Source organism: Vigna radiata, chromosome 8, assembly GCF_000741045.1.
Source record: "Vigna radiata var. radiata cultivar VC1973A chromosome 8, Vradiata_ver6, whole genome shotgun sequence".
Classification (NCBI taxonomy): domain Eukaryota; kingdom Viridiplantae; phylum Streptophyta; class Magnoliopsida; order Fabales; family Fabaceae; genus Vigna; species Vigna radiata.
The window spans coordinates 36,146,496-36,157,285 of NC_028358.1; the positions used below are offsets into that span (position 1 = coordinate 36,146,496).

The 10,790-nt window shown below is 32.3% G+C and overlaps 1 protein-coding gene across 9 annotated transcripts; it reads left to right on the plus strand.

Annotated features, from left to right (window-relative positions):
* The first annotated feature begins 1,304 nt into the window (after window positions 1-1,304).
* On the plus strand, window positions 1,305-10,424 carry LOC106772095 (uncharacterized protein C57A7.06). Of its 9 annotated transcripts, none has more exons than XM_022785370.1 (12): window positions 1,305-1,470; window positions 2,816-2,941; window positions 4,125-4,417; window positions 5,256-5,415; window positions 5,788-6,278; window positions 7,347-7,568; window positions 7,713-8,033; window positions 8,288-8,617; window positions 8,702-8,782; window positions 8,999-9,388; window positions 9,656-9,787; window positions 9,976-10,424. In XM_022785370.1, the coding sequence occupies exons 3-12, from the start codon at window positions 4,139-4,141 to the stop codon at window positions 10,126-10,128; spliced, it is 2,559 nt and encodes an 852-aa protein (XP_022641091.1). In that variant the 5' UTR covers window positions 1,305-1,470; window positions 2,816-2,941; window positions 4,125-4,138; the 3' UTR covers window positions 10,129-10,424. The 9 variants fall into 9 exon arrangements, with proteins under 9 accessions (XP_022641091.1, XP_014513744.1, XP_014513748.1 ...); XM_014658258.2 differs by having other exon boundaries at window positions 4,134-4,417; XM_022785369.1 differs by having other exon boundaries at window positions 1,328-1,470; window positions 2,816-3,192.
* The last annotated feature ends 366 nt before the right edge of the window (window positions 10,425-10,790 follow it).

Below are 10,790 nucleotides of genomic sequence, written 5' to 3' on the forward strand. Positions count from 1 at the left end.
CACTCTCCTAGGATTATTTTTTATGTTCATTGTAGAAAGTTGATTCTGAAAAGCTCATTAAGGAAGATATCTTTTATGTTCTGAAATCTTGTTCCGAAAGTTACTTTTATGAAAGATAAAATTATCGTATTAATTATTATGGGGTATAGCTAGAAAGTACGGGAGTTTAGGAAGAAAAGGCCCAAGAAGATATAGAGTGCCCTGGCCCTCATTAGGAGATAGGCACAGCCCAGCTGTCCAACACGTCGATTGAGATTTCGTTTTGCATCCTCAAAATTTTCTTTTGCACCCTCATAACTGAAAATTAGGGATGATAACAAAATTTGTATCCTGAGTAAAATCTGTAATGATTGATAGTGTATAATGGGTAGGAGTATTTAATCATGTTGATACAGATATTATGGTATAGTTAGTTAGTGGATATCTGTTATTCCCTAATAATTAATAGAAAATTTTATTTTAATATTTTTTAAGAAATCAAGTGCTTAAAATAAAATCACCACTGAAAAAAAATATTAATAAAGAATTGTTTAGAAATTACGAGATTGAAATTATTTTAAAAAAAATCAATTTTTTAATATTTATATTTTTATGCAACTTATTTAATTTTTTTAAAAAAAGTCAAATTTACTTGCATTAATATTTTAGTGTGTAATTTTTTTTTAATTGTATTTTAAAATTAGTATTTTGTATTTAAGTTTATACATCAAAGATTTCTTTTTATATAATTTTATTTAACATTAAAAAATATAGATAATTGGATATATTTTTTTAGACTGAACAGGTAGCAAGTAAACATTATTATACCCAAACCAATCCCTTATAACTTTAATAAATATTCTCACTTTGCTCTTCTAATTTATAAAAAATGACTTTTAAATTATGTAATCTAAAAACCATTTTTTATATGAAAAAAAAAAATCGGCTTGCATAATTTAGAACTATTTTTGCAATTTGGAAACTTATTTTACTTCCAAATTTTGCATTCTGAATTTTTTTTTTTTACTTCATATTGTGTGATTTAAAATTTATTTTTTAAAATAAAAAAAAAATTGGATTCCTCAATTTTAAATCCATTTTTGTCATAGGAAAAGCTTTTTAATTGTGTAATTGAAGAGACATTTTACATTGTAGAATTCAAGAGTGTCTTTTACTTATATGAAAGTCATATTTTTGCAAAAAAAAAAATATGGATTTTACAATCCAAAAGTAATTTATTATATATAACACGTAGAAGGAGGTGGAAAGGGAATTTTTTATTTTTACAAAGCCCATGGAATATTAATAAGAAACCATGGGGGTGCAGAAAGAAATACCATGTGGATCTTCTTTTGGAAAGGGAAGCCCAATTATTTTATGAGTTTCAAGGGAGGGGAGCGTCGCCTGTGTGCGGTGTTGTCGTCCGGTTGGGTGCGAATCGTGAGCTGCATCTCTTGCTCTCATCGGAGCTTTCTCTGTGTCTTATAGGAGGTAACTTTCCTTTTGGTTGTTTAATTTCAACTGAATCAATGTCTGCATAAAACCCTAGGATCTCTGCAGCTCATAAATATCTTCCGATTTGTGTTCAATTTATTAGTTTCTCCTCTACATTGTTCACCTGTTAGAAAATCAATTATATTTGAAGGAATTGTTGATGCATTTCACTTAAAGAACTATGGAATTATCAGGCACCAGGTTTAAAGATCCTACCTGTAGAGGGCTACTGTTTGTGGAAAAGGTGGCATCCATTGGAAACGATAAAATAACAAGTGTACAAAAATGGTAGTGTAGATCTTTTAGTGTAATATGGGATAATAGAAATTTGATTCTCAGCATATGTTTGTGAGTGAAATTCAACATTATTGCAGATTAGAGAAGATCCCTTTGACATGAGTAGGAATATCAAAACAAGTATTGAGTTGAGGCCTTTCCAAGTTAAGTGATATAATCACAATGAACCAATAAGCTCCAAAATAAAAAATAAAACCAAAAAATACTTAAGCAACTATGTAAAAAAGCTTATGCTTATTTTACTCTTAGTCCTACAACTAACTTGGTTTAAAGAAAATGTTTCCTTGACCAATATGCTTTTTACCCTAATGGCATTCACACGGTGTACAGTGTTAAAAATAAAACCCAGCACAGAAACTAGAGGGTAAAGAAGAACTCTGTAATTTGAGGGTGTTGGACTGCCAAAGAATATGAAACTCATGTTAAAAATATTTACTATCATGGAAAAGTAATCAATTGGAGTGGTTATTTTGCATAATATATAATGGCATAAAGGTATAGAAAGATGGACATTAGAGCAAAATCACTAACAGCATCAAGTTTGTGGATGAAACTTAAAATACAAAGTCATTAGATCCTAGAAATAGGATAAATATTAGGTTCGAAACTAAGCTGAAAAAAAGTATATATAAAATACAAAACTTCCTAGAGAGCATACACTAGCATGGAGTTTTACATACCTAGTTGCCCCAACCCTCAAGAACAGGGAAAGCCTTTACCACTGGAACTCTTTCCTTCGGTTTAGAAGCACCTTAACAGGAGGAAAATGAGTTTAAGAAAAGCAATGAATAATGTCTAGGATATATTACGAAGTAACTACATTTAGTACACAATTGTAATGGCCATTAGAATGACAAAGAGGCTACTTAGTAGTTCACATAATTGCATATGCAAAACTATGATGATTGGTTCAACGAGACATAAAAAAACATCATGTTTCTAAAAACATCATTCCAGAAATATCATTCTGAAATATCTTGTTACTGTATACGTAACATTCTTCTTCAAAACAAATGCAACAATTTTCGTTCCCTGATAATTTTAGGCAACTTATTTGCTCTGGAATTGACGGAGGCCAAATTTTTTCGCTTTCTCAAGATTGTGGGTGTTGGATACAAAGCCAGAGCTGAAGCTGCAGGACGTCTATTGTATCTCAAATTGGAGGTGCAGGGTACCTTATTTTCTTTTTCACGTCATTCCTCTATCCTCCTTTCTTTTTATCGAAAACCCTAGACTAAGGGTGCTAGGGCATGGGCGTGAGAGAGAGAGAGAGCTGTGCGACGGAAAGTACCAAATGCGAGCGAGATCGGTGGTGAGTGACTGAGAGGACGAGTTTGGGAGGTAGAGAGTGAACGCAGGGGCGGGAGAATGAGATACATGAAATTTGAACCGAGCGTTGCCGTAAAGGGGAAATCGAAAAAGGTAAGGAGAACTATTTCAGTTTTGAATTGATTGTTAAAATATGTTGCAGGATGTATTTTCCTTGAATTAAAGTTTCCTCGTGGGTTTGTGTGAAATGGGAATGACATAGAAGTATTGTTTCTGTTAAATAAAAAGAGGAATGTGATAGTTTGTGAATATAAGTGTCTTTATCAATATCAGAAAAGTTATGCACTAAGGGTATCTCTTGAATTTTGATTTTTGGGTTTTATGCGTTTGGAACTAGAAATATTAAGTTGGTTGGTTTGGATATTAGTGTAGGGGCTTTGTGGTGTGCAGAAAATAATTGTATGAGTTAAGGAAGTTTATAGTATGTTTGACGTGTTGTATTGAATGCTTCCAGAATCGTTTGAAAATGGATAGAAATAGATAGTTGGAATCATAAAAAGTTGAACAGGAAAATAGGCTTATTAGTTAGTAATTAATCCTGTTAGCAAAATTATATTTTCTTAGCATTAAAAATAAGTTAGTTGGATATATATTAAGATTGGAATATGTTAACGTAGCTTAATGGTTCTGGTGGTTAGAACTTATATGAATGGTTTTGGGAATTCTTGGATAAAGTTAGTATGTATGAACTGTTACTATGCTTGGGCTATTTTGATTTTGAATAGTTGCACATAATATTAAAGGTTATAATAGATTTGAAATAAGTATGAGTTGATTTTCATGATAATTAGAAGTTAGACTAAAATTGTATAAAAAAAATGGGGAGGGCTGTTGGAAAAATCTGATATATATATATATATATATATATATATATATATATATATATATATATATATATATATATTTCTTTAGTACTTGATACGCTTATTTAAATTTGTAATAAGTTCTTGTAATAAAATTTTCAATTTATTTTCGACTCGAGGAAATTTTAAATTTTGCCTATTTTTGTGACTTCTAAAATTGAGACGTTGCAGCAACCATGAAGCTTAAAGAGATGGAAGGAGGTAACCGGAAAAATCAGAAGTCGAAGAAGAAGAAACAAAACTTACAACGGCATAAGAGAGGCCCTCGTTTGCCATCTTCTTTGCAAAAGCAGATTGACCATTTGAACCCAACAACAACTCCCTTAGACAGGGCCAGTTCTGATGCTGACAACGATCTTTACGAATATGAGGAAGAGAGGGCCGAGGAAGAGTCTAGGAAAAATAAGCGTTACGACCTTGTTTCCGTTAATGACGACCTTTCTGAAGAAATTGAGGTTTCTCTTTTCTTGATATTTTTCAACAGGAATGTCAAACTTTTCATATTATTCGTGTGGTTAACTTGCTTAAATGTTTATCATATTAGGGCACGTTTGGTTTAGTTTCGTTTTCAATGGTTGATATTGAAAACTGTTTTCTATTATCTGTTGTGTTTTTTTATTATTAAAGTTTGATTTAATTAAGGGCACCTTTGAATTGATGAAAGGAGATGAAAGAGAGGGGAATGGAATTGAATGTGTTTAAAATCCATTGTTTGACTTATTAAAAAATAAAAATTGGATGAGGATGGAAAGTGTTGGAACCCATTGCTTCTAATTTCAACTTTTTGCTTTTTTCTTCCCTCCAATGGCGTGCATGCAATGGAATGTGAAACAGGCCTCTCAATGTGGTAACTAGAAGGGTTATGCTCCCCTTTGTGGCTTATCATCCCTTCCTAGTTTTGTGTTTGCATTCTTTCTTGCAATGTCTGCAATCCTCGTTTAGTATTGGCCAACGCAAATTTTAGAAACTTTTTAATACATCTAACAAACCAAATACATGTGACATGCAAGGTCTAATGGAGAAAGCATTTGAGACTTGCAACACCTTGTATTACACCAAACGAGTCTGTATTCAACTTACTAGTATTATAAAGACGAAAAGAACACAAAATTTCATGTGTAACCTGTGATGATCTTTATAATGCCTTACGAAATATCACATCTCTGATTTATATTCAAATACATTTGGAATATTACATTTGGGTTGGATTGGTTCATTAATTTTTAAAGTTAAATTTAACTTATCCTGTTTGTATTATATAATTTTCATTCATGTCTTCACTGGTATTTTTAGGATGAGAATGTGCAATCAGATGATGAAAGTGGGGACAATGATTACATTGGGACAAAGAGGGATGAAAATGTTCAAAGTGATGATTGTGGAGAAGAAGATGATGGGAGGCATGCAAGGATGATACAAGCAATTACTGGTATGCCTAGTGAGGCTTTTGAAGGTGAGATTAGATCCTTTTTTCTCTTGTTGGACTTTACGTAAAAGATTAGATTTACTTTTATATTAGGTTCACATAATTATATTTGACAAACTTTTTTATAAATGATTTTAAATGTTTCAATTTAAATAATTGTAATGATGTTTAATATATGTATGTATGTATATATGTGTTTCTTTGTCCAACATTTTGGAGATTATAAGTGTTGCCGTGTCCATGTAGTGTTTGTGCTACATATACTTTAATTTTTGGCAGTATGTAGGAGGAATACTGGACCAATTTGTTTACATTAATGTTACATAGGGAGAATCCTGCTATTTTTTTCTATCTTTCTGTTGTAACGATATGTTTTACACCTTAATAATCAAAATGCAGAGGATAGGAAGAAAAAGAAGACGATGAATGACTTTGTTATCCCAAAGCTATATCCAGGATTTGAATATAATCCTAGTCGTGATGTTGGGGAAGGTAATGCACGCATCAGCATAGAAGACCTACTGAATCCTCTTAGTGAAAAGGCTACTTATGGAAAACTTCGGAAGAGACAACTTCAAATTATGAAGCACGGTAGAATTGTTCATGCGCCACTTTCAAAAGCAGTTCAAGCACAGGTAGAGAGGACAGTAGCCTATGAAATATCAAAGAAAGATGTCAGCAAGTGGCAGCATATTATTCAGAGAAATAGAGAGACTCCAACTGTTTTCTTTGATGAAGATGTGAATCTAGGATTTTCAACTGTAGGAGCAATAGCTTCTGAATTTGAACCCAGAACTGAATTTGAGAAGAAAATAGTTGCACTAGTTTATGACAATGAAGTAACGGATGCCCATAAAAATGATGGTTCTAAGCTTCTTGAAATGAACAAGGTATGAATTCTATTAACATTGTTAATAATTGAATTTGACATTACTAGTAGTAGCTCATCATGAAATTCAGAATTTGATTGAACTTTCCTTTTTTCTGATTCCCTTTTTATTTTCATTTTTTGTGTATGATCCTTTTCTGAGTATGACATTAATGTGGAAATGTCTTGACTAGACATTGGTGAAGGTGACTCAGTTGTGGTTGGCATACATCAAAGCATTTTATTTTCAAATAGTCAAACTCAAATTTGTTTATTAAACTAAAGTGCTTGTATATACATTTTTTATTCTTCAAATTAGATTTTTTTCTTCCCAAAATATTTTCCTTCTACCTACTAAGATGAAAAGGTTAGCTCAAACTAGCTGGCATGATCGAGGGAGAACTTTAATGACATTTTTTCGTGACTGTACTGATTTATTTGTGTGGGTAAAGGTGACAAGGGTATTTATTTCAATGGTGTGCTTATATAAGGTTGGATTTATATATATGTTGGAGGTGCACAATAGATTTTGGAAAAAGGAGCAACTTCTTGTTCAGTCCCACAATTATTATGACTCTCCCTACTGTAGATTTGATCAGGCTTGTTCGTAAAAGTCAACAATAACTTCTCAATTTTTATCAAACTCACCAAATTCAATATTCCTATTACTTCACCTTCTTACTATACCATGTTGAAAAATCTAATAACTTGGGGGAATAGATTAACAACTCATTTTGTAAGATTCCAAACATGTATCACTTTTACCAAAAAATAATAATGGGTTCCTTCTAAGCACACACTACATAAGCTGTAATAACACTTATGATTTTGGCAGCTACATGGAGGTAGACAGAATCCTAAGTCTTAGCTTGAGTGATGTTATCCCAATTTTAGTTTGAACTTCTAAGTCCCATACAATGTTTCCATGTGTGCCTCTTGGAGTAAAAGAATAAAATGAGCATTCGATTATAGTTTTGAAAGTCTGTTTACTGAATAGTCTTCTTAACCCATGTTTTTAATGCATATGTAAAGAAATTACTGATGTGTTGCGCCTTATCAATTGTTTTATGTGGTTTATTATGTTTGATAGGTGTCTATTGACGATGAGAAGGATAGGCAAAATCGAATTGCTAAAATGCGGAGTCTTCTTTTTCGTCATGAAATGAAGGCAAAGCATATTAAAAAGATCAAGTCCAGAACATTTCATCGTTTGCTGAAGAAAGATAGGTTAAAAGTAGAAGCTGCTCAGATACAAATGGACCCCCAAGCGACTAAAGAACATGCCATGAAACGAGAGCGTGAAAGGGCCGAGGTATATCATTATTGCTGAAGAAATAATAGCTCAAGATATATTTCTTAACAAATGTAGTCTACCAAGATTTAATGTATCTTCAGAATTAGTACAAGAAAATTGTTTCTATCAATCCCTTTCTAACTAAATTTCAACTTGGTACAGGAACGCATGACTCTAAAACACAAAAACCAGAATCGATGGGCTAAGCGTATTATACAACGTGGCTTAAATAGCCAAGATGAAGGAACACGTGTGGCTATAGCTAAACAACATCAAAGACATGCTGAATTGACTAGAAAAATGCACTCTATGAAGGATAGCAGCAGTGAAGATACGAGTGACGAGGATGAAGATGAAAACTCTGCCGGTTCTGATCAGGAGAGGGCTTACAAGCTTTTAGGAAAAGCTAGAGATAAAACCATGAAAGTGTTGGAGGAAGAGGATGAAGTTCCTAAATCAGGATTGCTTTCTTTGCCTTTTATGGTAACCACCCATTCATGCCCTCTTCCCTTTCCTTCTTTCTTAAAGAAATTTTTGTGTAATTGTTATTCCTGTTCTTAATACTGTGAATAAATACTCAATTATTTTAATGTGAATTATCTTGTTGAATGAATTGCATTATCTTTGCTTTATGTTAATTTTATTTCTATATATTCTCTTTAGTATTCAATATAGAGATTGAAAATTGTAGTTTTTCGTATTGATTTGTGGTCTTCCTTTGATCTGGTATGATGTAGAGGCGTGGATTGGAGAAAAGAAGAGAGGGAGTTGTTGAAGAAGCTAACCTTGCTTTCCAAGAATATGAAGATTCCTTGAAGAAATTGGATAATTCTAATGGCTTAGAAGATCCAAAAGCTAATGGCCGAAGAGTATTTGGACCGGCCAAAGCTCAAATATCTGATACCAGTGTTAAAGTAAAATCATATAATAGCTACGGTGGCAGTGAGGATGACTTGGAAATTGACAAAAGTGACAACATAGAGAGTATGGGAAGTCATCTTTTGCATAACAAGGATTCGGTTGTAATTGAAGAAGACATGGATACTCACAAGGAATCTTTGTTGAAGGTGATGGAAATTTTATTTTGTTTTTTTTCTTATTTTGATGTCTTTCTCAATGGATGATACATTTAATACATTTTTTGTTCCCAGACCATTGATGATATTATTGAAAATCCTGGGCCAAAAACTACATCCGAAGTTTCCATATTTGTGTCAGATCAGTGGAAAAAGGTTCGAATGCTTTTAATATATATATATATATATATATATAATTTTCTTTTCTTCTTTTTTTAATTGGTTTCTTTTGTTAAAGAAATATATTTTCCATTTAAGAAATATATTTTCCAAAGTTAGGCAAAATAAAAAAATATAAGCTCTTTCGATTTTGTTACAAGTATAAAGCATGTAATTGGTTTAGCCTTATATTTGATCCTTTTAATATATTAGGATGCTGAAAAGGAAATTGGAGAGGATAGTGACACTGATAGTGAAGGACAGATGGTGGATGGAATTCTGTCTTCTGTTTCTAAAGCGTCTTATGAACTTCCTTCTCAAGAGGAGCTCATTCGGCATGCTTTTGCAGGGGATGATGTAGAAGGAGATTTTGAAAAGGACAAGCAGGAGATCCTCGAGGAAGAAAATCCTGAGCCAGAGAAGCCTTTGTTACTTCCTGGTTGGGGCCAATGGACACATATAAATGTACAGGAAAAGAAAGGTTTACCATCTTGGATACTGAAAAAACATGAAGATGCCCATAAAAAAAGGGCAGAGGCACTCAAAAGGAGGAAGGATGCTCAACTTAAAAATGTGATTATATCTGAAAAGATAGATAAGAAGGTTAGTGTGATCATATATAAGGTTTTGAACCAGTCGTATTTTTTTCAATGCATGCAACAATTCATATTCATATTAGAAATTTGTGGAGTTATTTGGATTGTCATATAATATTACTCATTTTTACTTGTATGAACAGTAATGTTATGAATACGTATTATCATTATTATTAGTTGTAGTAAACTTTTCACTTCTACTTCATCTTGTGCTCAAGTATATGCTGACCAGTTTTGTACGTATTATTATGTGGGTTCCTTTTGGACATGGCAGGCGGAAAAACTGCATACTAAATCACTGCCTTTCCCGTTTACTTCCAAAGAGGTGTTTGAACAGAGCATGCGTGTGCCCATCGGACCTGAATTTAATCCAGCAACTGCAATTGGTCCTCTTAACCGACCCGAAGTAAGTACTTCATTAATATTCTTGACTTTTTCCTTTGTGGAAACTTTTGTTTAAAGTAATTGAAAATAATATGTAGATTTTGTTTAAAGGAAAGAACTTTGTTTATTGGGTGGTACTATTTAGGAAAAATACTGTAAGATGAGTCTATCTTTTGTAGCCCTTGTGTAAGTATAGTGTTACATATGCAGGTGGTGAAGAAACCTGGGCTTATAATAAAGCCAGTGGAGTTTGAAGACGTGAATCCTCATGAAACTTCAGAACAACGAAGTGGTGATAAGCGAAAGTTTAAGAAAACTAGTGGCAAACCCGTGAAAAAGGCCAAAGTGGGAGGAAAAAAATAATAGACAGTAGTTTTGGTTCTGATCCAATTATTTAATATTCCCAGTTTTGTGTTTCTTTTGGAGAAAGGGGATAAACATTTTTGCACTATAGAAGAAAAAGGTTAAGATAAAAAGAAATTGAAAAGCTGGAGAATTTAGTAGAGCTCCGGAAGCTTATGGCATGCAAAGGCTAAAAATAGAACAATTAGAAGAGTTAGTGTCGTATTCTTGTGGGGTTGTTTCTCCTTAAATATCATCATTAGTGTAATCTTACCTTTTCTGTTACACCCTTCAAAGTTATCTCGCTTTTTTCTAAAGATCCACACTAGCATGCCATTTAACTTTTATATCATTTATATATAATGCATTATGTCTATCGTATATATAAAATTTACATAATACAGTGTATTGGAAAATGTATTATTAATTTTCATGAAAGGGCACACCATTCATTATTATTATTTGAACGTATTCTAGTGGAATATATTTTAAGTACTTCAACAACGATCATTTAATTAGTTTTTTGCAAGGCGTGAAATAAAAGAAAGTATTATCAATTTTGCAAGTATGAATGATAATAATATATGTTTTAAAGCTTTTTTAAAATTTAATTATATATTATTAATAATGTATAGCTCTTTCCGAAAAATGTTAAATTGAAAATACTCTATAAAAATTTCATT

Bases quoted from the DNA above. Each gene is read 5' to 3' on its own strand.
- LOC106772095 (XM_022785370.1), top strand. From the start codon at position 4,139: ATGAAGCTTAAAGAGATGGAAGGAGGTAACCGGAAAAATCAGAAGTCG. The intron at 6,279-7,346 runs GTATGAATTCTA...TATGTTTGATAG, and splicing joins AGCTTCTTGAAATGAACAAG to GTGTCTATTGACGATGAGAA. The intron at 8,034-8,287 runs GTAACCACCCAT...GGTATGATGTAG, and splicing joins TGCTTTCTTTGCCTTTTATG to AGGCGTGGATTGGAGAAAAG.